Source organism: Trichoplax adhaerens, genomic scaffold, assembly GCF_000150275.1.
Source record: "Trichoplax adhaerens TRIADscaffold_13 genomic scaffold, whole genome shotgun sequence".
Classification (NCBI taxonomy): Eukaryota; Metazoa; Placozoa; class Uniplacotomia; order Trichoplacea; family Trichoplacidae; genus Trichoplax; species Trichoplax adhaerens.
The window spans coordinates 428,526-448,751 of record NW_002060955.1 but is presented as its reverse complement, the minus strand read 5'-3'; the positions used below and the strand labels follow the sequence as shown (position 1 = coordinate 448,751).

At 34.5% G+C, this 20,226-nt stretch overlaps 3 protein-coding genes across 3 annotated transcripts; 2 read left to right on the top strand and 1 right to left on the bottom strand.

Moving 5' to 3' along the window:
- Window positions 1-4,289: 4,289 nt before the first annotated feature.
- On the top strand, window positions 4,290-7,996 carry TRIADDRAFT_59989 (uncharacterized protein; the record flags this gene model as incomplete). Its single annotated transcript, XM_002116047.1, has 12 exons — window positions 4,290-4,328; window positions 4,771-4,859; window positions 5,111-5,175; window positions 5,274-5,356; window positions 5,451-5,513; window positions 5,605-5,682; window positions 5,854-5,931; window positions 6,005-6,130; window positions 6,228-6,322; window positions 6,418-6,544; window positions 6,666-6,743; window positions 6,905-7,996. 12 exons carry the CDS (start codon window positions 4,290-4,292, stop codon window positions 7,994-7,996), a joined length of 2,013 nt encoding a protein of 670 aa, XP_002116083.1.
- A 4,622-nt stretch (window positions 7,997-12,618) lies between these two features.
- TRIADDRAFT_30320 (uncharacterized protein) lies at window positions 12,619-13,683 on the top strand (the record flags this gene model as incomplete). Its single annotated transcript, XM_002116046.1, has 2 exons — window positions 12,619-12,980; window positions 13,038-13,683. Coding segments are annotated over 2 exons (1,008 nt in total), but the record flags the coding sequence as incomplete, so codon positions are not given.
- Window positions 13,684-15,244: 1,561 nt separating this feature from the next.
- Window positions 15,245-16,444, bottom strand: TRIADDRAFT_30401 (uncharacterized protein; the record flags this gene model as incomplete). Its single annotated transcript, XM_002115963.1, has 7 exons — window positions 15,245-15,361; window positions 15,484-15,552; window positions 15,664-15,745; window positions 15,862-15,978; window positions 16,024-16,112; window positions 16,206-16,287; window positions 16,365-16,444. The coding sequence occupies 7 exons, from the start codon at window positions 16,442-16,444 to the stop codon at window positions 15,245-15,247; spliced, it is 636 nt and encodes a 211-aa protein (XP_002115999.1).
- Between the last annotated feature and the right edge of the window lie 3,782 nt (window positions 16,445-20,226).

The window sequence follows — 20,226 nt, the reverse complement described above, 5'->3', positions numbered from 1 at the left end:
ATGAAGAAGAACACTTTTCAACGGATGCCCAATGTCCTTGCATCGACACCACCAATGTCATACGATTCTTGCTTGGATCGAGTGATCCAATGTGTCCACCACTTTCAAGTCTAATTGACGATCGTTAAAGTGATTGCCGTAGTAGCTGTATTTTTCCCCTTCTCTCCAATAATCAATGTTGAATTAAACGACGATCAATCAAATTTTTATTTTTTTTTTGCCCTCTTGGCTCTTGCTCGCCTGCCTCTCTTTTCCAATTATTTCGGCCTGTATCGTGTAAATCAGAACAATAATTAATGATTGTCCAGGAATAGATAATCAATCTGAATACAATGTAATCGAGTCAAGTCAGAGTTCAAAAACGATACACTTGAGTGCACGTACTCTACCGTCTTGTCCGGTTGTCAGTCTGTAGACCCAGCGGCGTCAGCTTCTCAGTACAGTACTGTACTGTACACCACTCTGCTGCCTTGTACTGTACTGTACAGTACAGTACAATGAGGGAGCAGCACTGTACTGTCCCATCCGATTGTCAGTCTGTAGACTCGGCGCATCTCAGTCCACGACTCTGCTGCCTCATACTGTACAGTGTACAGTAAAGTACAATGAGGGAGCAGTACTGTACTGTCCCATCCGATTGTCAGTCTGTAGACTCAGCGCATCTCAGTCCACGACACGACTCTGCTGCCTCATACTGTACAGTGTACAGTACAGTACAATGAGGGAGCAGTACTGTACTGTCCCATCCCATTGTCAGTCTGTAGACTCAGCGCATCTCAGTCCACGACTCTGCTGCCTCATACTGTACAGTGTACTGTACAGTACAGTACAATGAGGGAGCAGTACTGTACTGTCCCATCCGATTGTCAGTCTGTAGACTCGGCGCATCTCAGTCCACGACTCTGCTGCCTCATACTGTACTGTACAGTGTACAGTACAGTACAGTACAGTACATTGAGAGAGCAGTACTGTACTGTCCCGTCCGATTGTCAGTCTGTAGACTCAGCGCATCTCAGTACACGACTCTGCTGCAGTGCTGCCTCATATTATATTATAGTGAGTACAGTACAGTACATGGAGGGAGCAGTACTGCACTGTCCCATCCGATTGTCAGTCTGTAGACTCAGCGCATCTCAGTAACACGACTCTACTGCCTCATACAGTGAGTACCATAACATTTTGTCACTTTCGGGCAATATTTTTCTTTAAAAATACAGTAAAGCTATGATAGATTGCTATATTAGGTTGATAATCAGTATTTGCTGGTTAAGAGCACTGGTTGATGCTTTTCAAAGTGACAAAATACAGTACTTTGATACACACTACTGTATTATACAGTACTGTACATTGAGGGAGCACTAACGTCCTGTCCCATCCAATTGTCAGTCTGTAGACTCAGCGCTTCTCAGTACAGTATGCAGTATGCGACTCTGCTGCCTTGTATTGTACAATGTACAGTACAGTACAGTACAGTACCGTACAGTGTACAGTGTACAGTACACTAGTCTCCGCCATCTTGCAATTCTACTGTACTGTACTTTACTACCTACAGTATTGCTGAAACTGCCATGACTACGCAACTTCTACTACAGGTAGAACCCATTCCATGCTACCGACAGGACGAGTCCATGTCAACACTGTCCAAAAATCATTGCTGCATCATTGCAAAGACTATTTTTGCTATTGCTAAACAGTCTTCTCCTGTTGCAAGACGCTTCAAAATACCTTGGTTGTGTCTATTTTCAATACAGATGAAACTCAACATCGAGTAACATCTTCTCGGTCCGACTAGCCATCATCAATTTCAACAACAAAGTTGAAATCAACAAGCAGGATATTCTGCTGTACTGTACTCTAGTCGGTCGCTACTTTCCATCATTCAATTCATGATTGAAACAATCAATCCATTGGTTGAGCAGCCAACATCAACGCGCCGCTTTAACAACTTCCAATTCCATATCCCGCATGATGCTTCGATAAAAAGAGTAACTGTATCCACTTATTGTATCCACTCAAAGCGTTATAGTAACACTCTCCATTTTTCTCCCGACAATCGTGCCTCCAACTTCCCTGCCAAAACTGCTGTCCTTCCATCCGTATAGCACAATACCATACTATCCATCGGCAATGCCATCTCTAACTCTACTCTTCAATCGAATTAATAAATCGACTGTTCATTCATGAATGGCAAAAATATTCATGACGAGTAGCTGAGACCTGCCATGAAACCGACTGTCTGCAGTGTTGTACTGTCCATCTAGCATGTACCACTACCCTTTTCGTAAAAGATTACTATTCATTTCTACGCCATGGGTTAGTCTTTGATCCAACTGCAAGCCAATCATGGCTAGGAAAACAATTGCACGATAGATTGATTTCTATATACTGTCTTTTAATCTTCAAACCCACTCTAGCCTTAGTGTACAATACTACTACCATTGCATCGTCATAAGTCAGCGTTTTTCTATCGTAAATACATGGGAAACTACGCAAACTACTCTTCAAATACCGCAAGGAAATGAGCAAACTGCTATGCAAACTAGCAAAATGGCCTCTTGCCTTAGGGGATCATTTCAACTCGACATTGCTCTACTCTACTACGAATCTTGATTCATGTATAAGACATAATAGAGTGAGTAAGTCAACCAAATTGAATCAATTGAAGAAACAAACTAGCATTTCGTCCGTATGTCTATGCGTCTGTGCGCTCGTCTACAGGTGTCGCGCTGTCTGTCACAGCTTCTCCACGAGTACCGCGACCGCAGACCCTCTTGCTATGGCCGCCATCCACAAATATCTGTCTTGTTAATCCATTTCTAACGCTTATACAAGCAACCAAAGGAAAGTACTCGGTTACAATCTACGACATTCAAAGCAAATAGTGGCTAAATTGACATTTTACAATGCCTATCAAGAGTAAGAAAGTCCGATTTCGCCTTGAAGTCAATGAATCCAGGCAGGGAATAAACGAGGACTCGGTAAGAACCTTAATGAAGGTAGTAATTGATGTTAGTCATCTCCCATTCGTGGCCCAAAGGACAGCAATGATGAACAATTTGAACTCCTATTCATTCGAGTTGATATTATTGACCTACCAAGACTACGTTATTGTCGCTTGTGCTAATTCATGCCTGTAATAATGTTGCACTAGATGATCGCCCAATCAATGATAAATTGCAAAGGGCCAATCGATTATGCGAGTTTCTTGATAGCTTCCAAAATCCAAATGGATATAAAATTGTAGAGTGCTGTACTGTCGATTTGATTATCACACAACCTACGAGCACTTGCTGTATCCTATGTCCAAAGTATTAATAGCATAGGCTACAGTAAAAGCATATTGCAACTGTAGACAAATTTCAATGTCCAAATTTATACCTCATGCTTTACTAGTAGTACAGTATACATGCTGCAAGTAGCTGAATTAGTCATGACTACAGTAGTCAGTTGCTCAAGCTAACCACATGAACACCGCGGCATAGAGTAATTTCGGTCTCTTGCTCTTTGGTACTAATTGCACATGCTCCTATTGGCTCGGAATCGACCAGTATTAGCCTAGTAAAAGTGCACATACCTTACAATGTACCTTCAAAATGCAGACTGTACGATTGCATATACTCCTATTGGCCCGGTATCGACCAGTATTAGCCCAATAAAAATGTACATACCTTACAACGTACCTTCAAAATGCAGACTGTATGATTACACATACTCCTATTGGCTCGGAATCGACCGGTATTAGCCCAATAAAAGTGCTCATACTTTACAATGTACCTTCAAAATGCAAACTGTACGATTGCATATACTCCTATTGGCTCGGAATCGACCAGAATTAGCCCAATAAAAGTGTGCATACCTTACAACGTACCTTCAAAATGCAGACTGTACGATTGCACAATGCACATACTCCTATTGGCTCGGAATCGACCAGTATTAGCCTAGTAAAAGTACACATACCTTACAATATACCTTCAAAATGCAGACTGTACGATCGCTTGCAACTTTCTGTCAGTCATCATTTTGGAATCAATGTCCATTGCTATAAAACAGCCTTCCCTAGTGAACAATTCAAAGCAAAGACTGGACCAGTTATGACCACTCCAAATAGAATGAAATGATTACATCAATAAATTAAGCTAGGAATGCAATCTTGCATCGTTACATTACATGATACTTAAAATTGGACAAGAAACTAGCATTGAATTACCTACAATGAATCCAATAAACTCTTTAATCAATAGGCTTACAACCCCTAATGCAAGCCTACACTGTTATTGCACCGTTACAGAATGTTTCATGCAAAAGTTCAACAAGTAAATATTGTTACGGTAATAGATCTACATTAGCTCGTGATATTTCCAAGGAAAGAGTAAAAATCGACAATAAGATATTCAATATTGAATAGAATTGGACAGGAAATATCTACTAGGCATCATAATCTCAAGGATAAAGTTTTACTCACCTACACGTACAAGAAAAAGTTTCTATCAAACCATAAAATATACGCACAGATAAAGATAGTTATCCATCGTAATTTTTATTAACCACTCATTAATATCCTATCTAATGCAGTAATGCTAATCTGATCGAGTAAACTAGGCTTCCAGTCGGTAATGATTGTAAAATATCAACTCTCCCCCTTGAGATCTCTCTGCAAATAGACCCTTCATAGTTTATCCAATACTGACTGATGTAGAATATATTGTATACAGTATTTGGAATCGTTTTGATGATACTAACTGTGAATATTTCAAAATTCTAATGTTACAGTCAAGTGAAGATGAAAACCATGAAATAGATGAAAACCATGACAAATTATTAGCTGAAATAACTGCTATGGGAAATGAAAAGAAAAAAAGGTATAATACAAACTTGTTATAACCCCTTTGCTTCTATGAATGATTATGTGGTATTCTAGACTTTGTTAAATTGGAGTATAAAATTGCATAATTGTTGAGCTTTAGTACCATGAAAAATTATATACTAGTTTGAAAGTGATACTCTAACCATTCCAACCTTGAATTTACGCGTATATAGAGCATATTCGCAGCGACCTACTTATATAGGTAAGGATTAACCATAAAGGTGTTCTTTTCTATTTTACCTGCAGAAAAATACCAGTCAGAACAGAGCCAAGTCCTAATGTGTCTGATTTCGGAATTTCAGCTGGCTCAGGTATTTATCAAAACAAAGTGACAGTCACGTTAAAAGTAAACGTGCTTTTCACATGGATACTACCGTTAACCCTTATCATAATACACTAATAAACTTAGGCAAGGGACAAAAAATTGTATTCCAAGACCTTGTGGCTTCTATTAAGAAATCCAAAAAACTTAAAAATATTAAAGATCAATTGGTATTATTGGAATAATGCGTTTGTAGCGCTATTAAAGTAGATTAAACTGTCACCGTCGACAATCTTCTGATATCTTACAATACACTTGATATAGAACACAGTTAAAGTCGATCAAAGCGTGGTTGAACCGCCTATACCTAAACCCCAATTGGAAAGAGTATGATTTTCTTACTATTTGAGTTTTCGAAAACCTTACAAGTTACCAAGTTTAACTTTTCACCTCCAAAAATTGTAATTTTTTATTACAGTTTCAAAGGACAGTTCTATATCAAGACACATCGAAAGATATCTCGAAATGGACTGATACAATCAGACAAAATCGCAAAGTAATAATTCTTACTTTATTTTGGTTCCATCTTGTAGTCATGAAATACTATTGCTATATCACAGTCATTATTCAAGTTGATAATTATGCAGAAAGATAGACATAAGTGATAAAATTAATCAAATATCGCCCTTTTCCCACATTATGAATAATTTTTGGAACTTGTTGAAAGGCTGAACACTTATCCTTTCCGCTAAATCGCTATCGACCGACGAAATCGTCACTTTCTACAGATTCTGTTCAATTCAAGGTAAGTGCTTCTAGCCCGGAAAACGGATTTCGATGAATACTGGCTGTAAGTTTATCCAACTATAACCCATTAGGTTAGTACGCCATTGGAACAAGAAATTGAGACAATCCTTAATAAAAGCAAGAAAAATATTGAATCGCGAAACAAAGAGTTGACTGAAGCTGAGGAAGAAGCTTTAAAAACCATGGACTTAGAAGAGGTTAAACATTTTGCCAATCGATATTAATAAATACCTTTACACTCTACTATACATAATTTAACCAATAGTATATGTCAATTTCTTATACTATTGTAAGGCAAAAGAGCGATTGGCCGAACTGAGAAAAATGCGAGCTTTGCAATCCCATTATGAGCAAAAATGCAAAAGACAAAAGAAAATTAAGAGTAAAAAGTACGAAAATACATATCTCTTGTGCTGCTTTATCTATTCCATATCGTTCAATTCTAGAAAAATGGAATAAATGCCTTGAATCAATTCCAATATAGGTACCATAGAATTAAGAAAAAGGCAGAAAAAAAAAAACTTACCAAGATGTCAATGGAGGAGTTAATGAAACAAGATCCAGAAACAATCAAGGATGATTTAGAAAAGGAAGAAAGAGCAAGAGCCCTGGTAAACAATTAGTAGCATTGTCCTGATAAAAGTCTTTAAGCTAAAGTTTCAATCCATGCTTTATAATATAGTACACTACATTGACGTTTGCCTTACTGAATACAATGTGCAATGCTTTTAGGAACGTGTTTCTTTAAGGCATCGAAATACCTCCAAGTGGGCGAGATATTTAGCTGCCAAAGGCCGTAACAATCCTGAGGTTGTATATCCAATAAATGTCTCGATTAACAATCACTATGTTGCTATACGTACCTGCGTTCTATACATATGTGTGTATACAGATTGAATACATTATGCATAAACACTATTCATTTTAAAATGACGAGGAATAAAATTTTGAATACTTGGCGAATTATTTAGACTCGTAAAGCACTCACTGAACAATTGAAGAAAAGCCGTGAACTTACAGAGAAGAAAGAATTTGATCTAAATACAGCCAAGGAAGATGAAAATGATCGAGATAGCCCTGATGAAAACAATGTGGATTTAACAAAAATTATTAATCCTAACCAATATAATCCATGGTTAGCTTCAACAAATAGCTCTAAGCAAGAATCGTCACATAAAGATGTAAATACAACTGTACAAAGTAAACAACCAGCCCTTGAACCTCGTGCTATTGAATCTGATAGTGACTATTCTAGTGTAACAGATGACAACGACGATATCGACATCACAAAAACTAATCCTGATCAGAATAAATTGGACGCCAAAAATGAACTAGATGAGTTTGCAATAGATGACGATGTGGATAATAATAGCATTGATCAGCAGGATGCACAGCCCAATATTACCTCTGCTAAGGAGACAAATTCAAAGAAGAGTAAAAAATCTTTTCACATAACTGAAGAAGCATCCATTAATCCTAATAAATTTTTAATTCTTGAAGATCGTAGCAAGAATGCATTAAATTTCACTTATGATGGCAATGATAGTGAAGACAGTGATGATTCAATTGTAAACAATCAACTTAATGTAGAACAAGCTTTTGAAGATGACGATGTAATTGAAGAATTTCTAAAAGAAAAGGAATTATCGAAAGAAGCTTCTAAACCAAAGGAGACCGATTTGAGATTACCTGGTTGGGGAGCTTGGAGTGGTGCTGGAATTAAAAAACGTAAAAAGAAAACCAAGCCTGTACCTCCTCCTCCCCGTCGACAAGATGATCACTTGAAGAATGTCATCATTAATGAATCTGTCGATGAAAGATTTACAAAGCATCAAGTTACTCAGTTACCCCATTCTTGTAGAAATTATAGAGCTTGGAATAATACAATGAATAAACCTATCGGACGACATTGGAACTCTCAATCTACGGTAGAAAAATTGACACGACCTCGTATTTCCACGTTAATGGGAACGATAATAGATCCTATCAAGCCACCTAAAACAATTAATAAGAATAAGAAAGCCAAAGATTCGTCCAGTAGTACTAGCTTAAAAATCTATTAATGTTTTATAGCTACTTTATATTACTTTATACAACAAGTTTATGCTAAAAGACTAGAGTGGTACATCTAATAAACAACAAGAATCAAGCTTATTCAAATTACAGCGTCAAATTTTGCGAACGTTTTCACTTTATTTGTAAACTGTTACTGATTTGACAGGAATAGTGCGCTTTATAATTATATTTGACAGTGATCAAGAAAGAGGACAGTTGGTAATTATTCCGATTACAGAATCAAACATTTATTGGATAAATCATTTTAATTGATCTATACGGAGTATATCTTGATGATAGTGTACTATAGCGTGGATTTGATGCTATTATTACTACTACAATTTCAGTTTATTTAGCACTGTTCTTCCTTACGCTTTTTAAAATATCTGACTGTGATATATTAATCCTTGGCTAATTCATTAAACATATTAACCCGACTATACTCAACGTGGCTTATTTATAAGATGTCGTTTAGTCATTTTCTGGCTTCTATTGAAAGTGACTGTGAGCAGAAACATTGGAGAGCTGATGTATTTTTTATAATATCCCAATTAAATTCTAGTTCAATGTATATCTGGAAATGGTGTTTGACGTATTGATGAATTATAACCACGTCAAAGTACAATATACCGTAGTCATTATGTATTATACACGTATCATTATTGTCATTTGACTTGTAGTAATAGACTGTGCAAATGCCTTGCATCTTGAGATAGGAAATTGACCAAGGAATTGATAATTTAAAATTTTCTTAATTAGACTGATTGATCAATCGTTCGCACCTAACTGTATATTGCGATTAGTTTGTGCATTGATCAATCCTATTTCCACTACTCTATGCTGTAAAGATGGAAAGGTAAAGGGATGACAGTTCAACTGGCTTAGTAGTAGTCGAAACCTGCATATTTTGCATATGTATGTGTAAGCACTCGAGGTCTACAGCTGTAATCGTTCGCAGGCCAACTCGATTTCTTTTTCACTTTCTGGAATTTCCTCTATATCAAGATATCGCATGCATGTTCCCTTTTACACTTTACTGTAAAGATGGGCAAGAAGTCTGTGCCTCCGCCATCTGTAATCATCAATACCACTGCGCATGCTCTGAACTCCCATAATAAAAGTAATTACAACATGAATAGCACATAAATAGGCTCAGCAAGACATTCTAGTCGTGTTGTATGAGCCGAGAGAAGGTTAGCATCTCCCTCGATAAGGACGAGAAAAGTCTCCGGACTTTCAACATACACACAAATGGTTAAGGCATTGCCACCTACTTTGTGGCATCTGACCATCTTTTAAATTATCATTTTGACCATTTCCACGTATTTAGCCTTAATCTAGCCTCAACTGAGCATACTGTACGTATTGCAGCATTTAATTAAAGTAATTTGGATAGTAGTAGCACATAAACTCAGCTAGGCATTCTAGTCGTATTAAGAGGACGAGGAAAGTCTCCAGACTTTCAATATACACACAAAGGGTTAAGGCATTGCCACCTACTTTGTGGCATCTGACCATCTTTTAAATTATCATTTTGACCTTTTCCACGTATTTAGCCTTAATCTAGCCTCAACTGAGCATACTGTACTGTATGTATTGCAGCATTTAATTAGAGTAATTTGGATAGTAGAAGCACACGAGCTCAGCTAGGCATTCTAGTCGTATTAAGAGGACGAGGAAAGTCTCCAGACTTTCGATATACTGTACTGTACACACAAATGGTTAAGGCTTTGCCACCTACTTTGTGGCATCTGACCATCTTTGAATTATCATTTTGACCTTTTCCACGTATTTTGCCTTAATCTAGCCTCGATAAGGACGAGAAAAGTCTCCGACTTTCAACATACACACAAATGGTTAAGGCATTGCCACCTACTTTGTGGCATCTGACCATCTTTTAAATTATTATCATTTTGACCATTTCCACGTATTTAGCCTTAATCTAGCCTCGATTGAGCAAACGTAGTGCAGCATTTAATTAAAGTACTATGAATAGTAGTAGCACATAAATAAACTCAGCTAAGCATTCTAATCGTGTCATATGGACGAGAAAAGTCTCCGACTTTCGACATACACACAAATGGTTAAGGCGTTGCCACCTATTTTATGGTATTTGACCATCTTTTAAATTATCATTTTGACCTTTTCCACATATTTAGCCTTAATCTAGCCTCGATCTCCCTCGATAAGGACGAGAAAAGTCTCCTGATTTTCAACATACACACAAATAGTTAAGGCATTGCCACCTACTTTATGGCATCTGACCATCTTTTAAATTATCATTTTGACCTTTTCCATGCATTTAGCCTTAATCTAGCCTCGATTGGATATAACGTATTGCAGCGTTTGCCGACTGCTTTATGCCGTCAGACCATCGATGAAATGCTTCATCTCTAAGCATTTACGTGGATGCGTATTTGACCTTGATTTTGGATTCTCCTGTCAAGCACGGTAGTAAACTACTGTTGCTAAATACTCGCAGCTACCTAGAATGATTATTCTTGTCTTCTGTAAAGAATCCACTAGTAAAATGACCCAATATTCCTCACTGAGTAGGAATAGTAGGAGCACACCGTACCTTTAATAGTATAAAAGATAAATGGCCACTTGATCGTTAACAACAAGGTCATTTTTCTAGTTAGTAAACTACCGTATCTTGTTGCTGACATCATAGTATAACATTACGAACTCTTATCCCGTCAGGAATCCATGAATAAAAATGGTCCATATTCTAAAATAAATACGAATAGCAGAAATAGATTGTATCTTTCATAATAAAATATATAAGAAATAAATAGGCGTTTAATGATTAATGACAATGTCATATTTTTCTCTTGTATAAAAATAGACTATAATGAACATTTATTTTACAAAGAATCCACCAATAAAAAAGAAAAATATTCTAAATAGAGGGTGTAATTCATAGGAAGAACTATCATATTCTACGATTCAATTTCTACATTATAACAAGTAATGGAACCTTTATGATTATCAAATATTATCCTAAATAGTAAACCTCGTTATACTGTCATGATTAACTGGTATTGGGCATTTTTACCCGAATTGTAACAAGATTTATTTTAGCAAAAGCAATTTCTTTTCTTACTTCTATTTCTCAATCTTTGCTTAGCAAGAATGACGATTAAGACACCCTGTCTGTAACGTGGAATAACAAGTCATTGATGGCAAACCTCCTCATCCTATCATGATGAACTGGTATCGCCATTTATACCTGATTTATAACTAGAATTTACCTTATAGCAAAACTAATTTTATTTATTACTCCTATTTCTCAATCGTGATAATTATGTCACCGTGTCGCTAGGGTGGAATGACAAGTCGATGATGACAAACCTCCTCATACTGTCATGATGCACTGGCATGGAGTATTTGTACGCAAATTACAACTAGAATCCATAGCAAAAACAATTTCATTTATTACTATTATTTCTCCACTATTACTTAGCAAGAATGACCATCATTCTATCGTCCCTCTTGGATGCAATAACAAGTCCTTAATGACATAATAACTGTATTAGGATGCAATCTTATTGTTATGGTAAATTAATTTTCTATTGAGAATCATTTCTAAACTATGAGTTCAATTCAAAGCGTTTTTGTTATCTAAGCTTGGAGGTAATTTATTCTATTGTTGAAGATAATTTGTTATCAAATTATGATAACAATTTGATTGTTTAACCATTGTTATCTTTCAAGAATTAACCTCAATCATTGATTTATAAATTGTCTTGATACCCATACAGTAGATATCGATTAATACAAATTAAGACTAATAGTGAATAGATGGACACTAATTGCACCCATCCATAATCTTGCTCTCCTTTTCTGTCCGTCTTTCTTTAATCATGATTGACTAAATTCTATTCTAATTGGATATTATTGATATCCGTATATCATGTTAATTGTTATTGCTACTTAGACAGAAAGAAAATTCTTCTGTATTGCTTGAATAACTTGTCTGGATAAGTCTTCCACTCCATCAAAACATCCAATTGAAATAGCTTGTTGAAAAAGGAATTGATGGTTTCGTGATGACTATTTTACTATCGACCTATTGCCTACTCTTCGTATGCTAAAATAAATCTATAAACCGAGTATAGATTACGCCCTAGATTGGTATTGCTTTGTTTCTGACATCTTACGTTACTATTTTTCCTTTCTTTCTTTTTTCTTTTTTCAGTTATTAGCACCTGTCTCTCATTCTTTACTACTATTTACGTTGGTGTATGCATCATCGTACAGCTTAAATAAGTAATTTTTAAAAGGCAAAAAATTGATTCTATTTTATCCAGTGCATGTAATTAACAGTAAATCGCAGTCGTTGGCAAGTCCTGCTGTCGACTATTCACCTTTGCTCATTAACATATTCAACATTAGGACTATTATAGTCGTTTCATAGCGACGAGAACGCTAGAAACAAGACCCAGACAGCCTCCTGATTGGTTGATGATTAACTTATCAATATTCCTTCCAGAAATAAACCAATCTTAATATTGTTGAATTAATTGGATTCGATTGCTGCTCAACTCTTCCATTTCATTTCCTGATACAAACTTGATGAAGCATCAAAATTATATTGGATGTTGTAAAAACAAAAAAACTATCAATCATGTCAACTTTAACATTCAAAATTAGCGATAATGCTCCCGATGCTATACGTAATTTATTATTATCACGAGGGTGGCAAGAATTGGATGAAGACGATGAAAATCAAGTTTGCCATTTATGGTGGAAAATTGCACGATTTCGCTTAAATGATATTCAGCATGCTCTACCATGGCAATATTTTAATCATTTCCCGAATGCTAACGCTATTACACGAAAGGATACATTAACAAGAAATTTAAATCGTATGAAAGCAACCTATGGCAACATATTTGATTTCTTTCCTACTACATTTAATTTACCCAATGAATATACACGATTTGTTAACGAATTTTCACGTCGTCGTTCATTTGATCATCAACAACAGTTGCAACAACAACAACAACAGCAACAGCAAGCTTTGCTACAGCCACAACAAGATAGCAACTTATGGATATGTAAACCGGCCGATTTATCACGAGGTCGTGGCATTTTTATATTTAAAGATTTAAATGATTTAACATACGATTGTAGTGCAGTTGTTCAACATTATATTACAAATCCACTGTTAATTTCCGGTTATAAATTTGATTTACGATTATATGTTGTGGTTACATCCTTTCATCCATTAACAGTTTATGTCTATCGTGAGGGATTAGTACGTTTTAGTACGGATAAATTCAACTTATTATGTTTAAATAACGTTTATTCTCATTTAACCAATACGTCAATTAATAAGCATGGGCCATCTTATTCTAAGGATAAAGATATAGTCGGCCCAGGTTGTAAATGGACATTTAGCCAATTATGGAATTATCTGCATAATCGCAATATCAATAGCAACGACATCTGGCTTAAAATTAATACTTTAGTCATTTTGACATTATTAACCCAAGCACCGACAGTACCGCAAGTATCCAACTGTTTCGAACTGTATGGATTTGATGTCTTAATTGATGAAAATTTAAAACCTTGGCTATTAGAAGTCAATTTTTCACCTGCTCTATCATTTGATTGTCAGGCTGATCTCGAAGTGAAAATGCCACTATTAAATGATTTATTCGATATCTTGGGCTTTGGAGAAGTTGAAAAAGTAGTTAGTAAAACAATGAATGAAACTGATCGATCTGATGGTTATAAGCAGCACCAGCAACAGAATGACAACAAAACAATTAATTTAACGACTCAAAATAATAATTACTATTCAACAAATTCTGATAGTCGTGATAGTGAAGATAATGATTTACAGGATGAAGTAGAAATTAATGAAGGACGAAAGAAAAAGATATTTATGCGGGATAAAAGACATCAACATCGTCTATCAAAAAGTAAATCCCACTCAGTGTCAAAAATTAAAGGAAAATCTCGTCAACATAAATCAACATCAACAAAGTTGCCCTATATAACTCCAAGTCATCAATATCTAACCACAGCTACACATCAAAGCACCCAAAAATATCAATTATTTTCCAAACTTCAAGATATTCCAAATGATTTAGTCAATAGTTTAACCAATAAGAAAAGGAAACACCGAGAACAACAAAATCAAAAGATACGATCAATACTAGACCGATGGCGTAGTGAAGCAAGATCAATTAATCAAATTGGCAATTACGTTAAAATATTCCCATTTAATCAAATAACCATGAAATCATTCAAAGGTGACTCAGTCGACACCAAAGCAATCGTTCGTGAACTAGTTAAAATTAATAGGCAGTTACTGTCGACTTCATCGGTTAATAGGTTAAAACAAGTTAATAGTCAATTGACAGCCTTATTCTAACAACTGCAGCGCCACACCAGCACTGCATAAACTCGTAGATCTTACAAAGATCATCTTATTTAATTATATATAAAAGTCATCAAAAATTCAACAATGCCATAATTGTATGATTTAATCATTTTTTTGGCATCATTTTGGAATAAGTTGTTGTTATTCATTGTCACATAAAATTGCAAACTGGATAACTTAACGGAAAATTCACAAATAAAGATGTTCGAGTATCATATACTGATATATATTCCTATGCATGCGTACTACCAAATCCTCTTACTCATCATTCTGGAACAGTCTCAATACATAGGACGTCTTATCTTACAAAAATAAAATTTTAAAATACGATTGAACTTGATTGTATTTAGAACTCAGGGTTTTCTTGAAAAACTATTGAAATTACATCATATCAGGAAAGGACTGAAATCGGTTAAGAGTTTTATTGATCTTTCCAGTGATTAGGTTAATGCCTTATAGGAACACCTTTCAAAAATCCTACCAATAACAACAGCTGTAGGAATACTTTACAATATTATATCGAATTAAATCCGATTATCAATTTGAAATAGTTCACCACTTCACTGTATTTGAATTTCTTAAATTTCTGAGAAGAATACAATAGTATGCTGTCGATAGAGAAATGTAAAGTTCTAATCGGGAAAAAAAATAACGTCACCAAAAAGGTATATAATTTTATACACTGTACAGAAACAGACACCATAAATATATATTAACCAATTTCTCACTGTAGAGCGCCTACAACTATGAAAGATTATAACTGTACACTAAAATACGAGTATCGTCATAAATTTACAGCTAAACCAAAATTTGCGGACGCAGTATAAATTATTTAAGTCATCTTCTGCCTGGATTCTTCCTATTTCTTCCTTATCTGATCTATGACTTCTAATATATCGTAGCGCTTGTTGCTAACTTCGTCGAGATTGAACCACTTGCGTAAATGGATAGGGGGAGTGTAATCATTGAAGGGATTCTGTAGAATATTATAAATATTATTAAGAAACTACACAAATTAGGACAACATGCATTAGTAACCCACGACCAAACATGTTAGATAATTTAAACAACGATTTAAAATACTAAGCTAAAGAGTACCTTGAAAAAGCTTTCGAAATATTGCAGAAGATATAAGCCACAATCACAATCGTTATTCTGGTGAGGAATCTATCTCATGTACAATAATATCAGCTGTATTTCAGTAAAATTGCATGCATTGCAGAATTTGATTTCAAATGATTTCTTAAAGGTATCATTACATTACAAATAAGTTATTACCTTTGGACAATATCCCGGTACAGTTTCCGAATTAAACTTTCTACTGACCTCATTTTTATTTTTCCATTCCAATGATAAATAACTAGAGTAATAGGCATCAATAAAACTAGTTCATCATCGATGAAAGCCATGGAAATGTGTAATAGATTATTACATTTTTGTATTTTGACATCTTAAGTAATACGCATTATTACTCACAGTCTTAAATTTCTAAACACAGCCGGTCTTGGACATCCAAGGGAATCAAAGACCAAAATACAAGATCTATCAAAAGTCGTAATAAACCGATAAAAATTACAACTGTGACAGTTATTGCTTATAAATTTATTTATTTACTATCCTCAATACCAACAACTTTACCTCTTACTGATCCTGATTGATGAATCACCAGTATGCCTTGATCTACCTGTCATCTTTGATGACGATGATTCATCGTCTGGATTTGAATCCTGAAGTATTATCATCAGTTACCAATCAATTTAGTTTAAATACAATATATACAGTACATATAATTTTAGAAAATGAGGCGTAAGAATATATACCTTATCTGAAACTGTAATAATTTCTCTAGGTACAGCCTTCTCCAAGTATGGATAGCATAAGACGGCCAAATACCAATGGGATCTAAGCGATTGTCAAGTTTCGACATAATTTTAATGATAGTATTACGTAGCTATAATCCTTAAAAAGCAGAAGTATACCTTTCATTGATAGGTATAACGATAAAGTCCTTCTGAAATAAATTAACATTTCTAGTCCAATTTTTGACATTTTCGTACATACAGGTGAGTCTGTCGTCAAATTAATACGTAGAGTTAAGTTGTAACTCATGGGTATATTAAATATATTCAAACGAGCTTTCATGATCATACATGTATAAATTTACAAACCTATCTTTAGAGGGTGACACCGGGCGCTGAGTTAAACGGTTATAAAAGAATGAGCTAAATATAAACGTGCGATTTCTATCTTCCTCATTTAGTATCTGTCTATGTATGTATCTATAAGATGAAGATACTCATTAATAACTTTAAGAGCTAAAAAGTATACAGAAATTTTAAAGCTATTACTTTAAATAAAATTCGATAATAACATCATTGAGGAATTCTCCCGGTTGGAGGCAAAGCAAATCGGATTTTGTGATATTAATGGCACCAATGCCGTCTTCCGGAAATGTAACTCTGATAAATATCGTATTTATTTTAATAATATGATAATTTAATATTTATAAAAGAGATACGGTAAAGTAAATACCCACTCTTTAGAGAAACTTTGCGAAAAAATTGGATGAAATTCGGCAGCAGATAGATATCTAGAAGATGGTGCTGCGAAATAAAGTTAAGGATAATGTACATCAGCAGCCTTGTTGAATAAACATTAAGTAAAGTGAAATACTTACATTTCGGCTTGTCAATAATAATCTGTTCTTTAAATTTGGGAATTTTGGTCATTTTAGTTAACTTATCGTATTCTTCCTTACTTTAAAATAGGTTAAGATGATAAATTTAATTACTAAATTTGATTCTGTTAAATACAATTTAAACCGTCTATATAGTAGACCTAAAAGAAATACTTTACCTTAACTCCTTTGCGTCATTCAATATTGATAATGTCTACCGTGAAACAACAGTGCAGCAGGTTTGGTTTGGAGCAAATATAAATAAAAAGTTATTTACAGTATCATGAATAATCGTACAGTTCAATCGCAATAAGTGGCATTACCGGTAATTCGCTAGAAGGGTGGTTTAGTCTTAAGACAATGTAGCGTTCATAGGTGGCTGAAGAAGGAAAAAATTTTTTGAAAGCCAAGGACAGAATAAGTACGACCATAACAATAAGACTATGTTACCTTAATAAATATATTCTATTTACAAACATAAGTTAGCTATACAGAATATAATTAAAGATTGATACCTAAGCTACCCGGATCAAACTTTTTATTGTATCTTGAAATATCTAAACGAGCAGAAATCCGATGAGCAACACAAGAAGTTGTCGTAATAAAAAATATTCCTGGAGGCTTATAGGTCTGACAGTCAGTAATTTCTTGAGAGAAAACTTTAAATTTCACTGAAGATCTAGTCATAGATACTATCAGAATCAAATAAGAACAGGTGGTTAGTAGTTTAGAAAACAGCATAAATACTAAGTAACGGGATTCAGAAACAGTGAAATCATCAATTTTTTACCTCCACGAAAGTCAGGATTCCACGATTCAAGTGTTATTGCATTTTTTTCAAACTAAAATTACATTTCATTGCAGAAATACAAAATAACACTAGCTCAAGTAACCATTACAAATTTATTTCGATTATGAAAATATCTACGACATAGAATGTGATTCTATAACCTTACCAAAATATAACGAAGGGAAATGGCTTCATAGGACCCAACTTGAATCGTACACGTGAATACGGATTTTTTACAATTCGCTGATGCTGTCGAACTTGTATTCTGTAACCAAAGTCAATTAATCAATAACTAATAGCTCCGTTCGTGACACAACTATTTTGGGAAGATGATTCGTTTAAGAACTAACTAACTCCAAAGATGTCAATACCTGTTCAAATAATCGTTTATTTGGCTTCGCTACCGATAGTACATCATTTACAGCGGTATAGAAGAATATGGATTAATGTACGTATGTACATAATAAATAAATATAAAGAAAGTAACCAACGTATAAATACCCATATAGTTCGGGCTGGAAAGTTCTTGTAATTTTTTCAGAAAATAACTATACAGTTATGAAATAGACGCCTTATCATCAGTAAATCAATCGCTATCCACTTTTAAAATTGTTAATAAACAGATAAAAGTTGACGATGATAATTTTAGCTTACGATTTTCCTTCCACTTTTACATACTTTAGCCCTAAAGCCTTGACTACCTAGGAAAAAGAATACACGAGTTACTCTTGTTTACATTTATAAATTGCTGAGCAACCTACCCGATTACTTACTTTATAGAAATCATGGCTACTTTGACTTTCAATCCAAATATACTTCTTGTAACTTGCTGTCAATGATAATAAAATTGTATATAATTGCTTGTATATTAAAGATACTTTAACGATAGTATCGCTAATAAATAATTATAACAAATAGACTATGTAAACAAAAGAAAAAACGCAAACGCATTTCATATTACGATCAAGTATGCTTCTAAATACCCGTAGAAACAGGATCATAAAGCCATGAATCCTGTTGATCATCATACAATAAAAGTTTCTCATTTATTTCCTTTGCAATTTTCTGTGATGTTCTCATGATCAAGTAAGGAAGATCCAAGGCAGCCTTACATTCTATTATGTCTTCATTTGGAATATCTACAGGGTATTTGAGATCTAAATCTGAAAGATTCCAAGTGTAATTTTAAAATCTTGTAGTACGAGTGAATCAATAACCATAGCATATCTAGTTTACCTTCTATGGTAATTGTAATTTTTTCACTAGAAATCTAAAAGATACAATATTATGTGATGTCAGCTAATTTAGTTATATTCATTCACTTCAACCGACTCAAAATATCTACATACAGTGATGGGAATTTCCGATGGCCATTTACGAATACCAATTCGTATCGCTTTCACTGCAATGGTAAACTTACAATCGTTTGGGTTACATTCCTTCGTCTTACCGTTTTCATGTAATATAATATTGAGGCAGTCAAGACCATATTCATGAGATATAGCCAAATATAATTGAAAAAACATTCAAATCCTAGCCAATATCGATCTACTTACCTTTATGGGATGATTATGATCCACTAAGTTTGTATTAATCTACAAAATGTGACATTGATTTGAATTTAAACTTGTTTGGCTTAAGTAACTATCGCTTTTCAAAGCATTTATCAAGGTAAAAAATTTGTACCGTATATGGTAACTTTTGAACGTCAGAGTCACATTTATGATCTTTCATTTGTTCAGAATTACTTGTCAGACTACTATTAACAGTATAATAGCTTTTATCGCTTCCTTCATTCGTGTCAACTTCGGAATTCATACTTTTCCGATACACTAATTCGTCATTTTTATCGCAGTCATCGTCCGAAGAATTTATCACGATGCATTCTGCGTAATAAAATTCTTTAAAAAAATTGGTATTAGTATGACAAATAGAAAGTGTGCTTGGCAAACAACTTCTTTAAAGCGATGTCTTTAATCATAATTTGATTTTACGAGATCAAAGGCTAACAATATCATATTGCTACGATAGTTTATTCGCCGTAAAATGTAATATCTTTGATTCTCACCATTTTGGGGGGATTCGGCTATTTTGCTACGTTTTCTAGCCGACTCTTTTATATCCAGTGATGATTTACTGAGTATTTTACTATTCGCAACATTGCCTTTACTTGTGTGTAGCTTATTAATTAAGGGCGATAGACTCGTTATTACAGCGCAATTTAAAATTTAAAATAAAAATTCCAAGTTATTAAATTAATGAACTGACCGAAGGTGATTGTATTGCTGTGGAAGCATTAGTATTTTTAGGTGGGGTAATGGCGTCTGCAGATAAAATACAACCTCATTACGTAAAAGTTTCAATATTAACATTT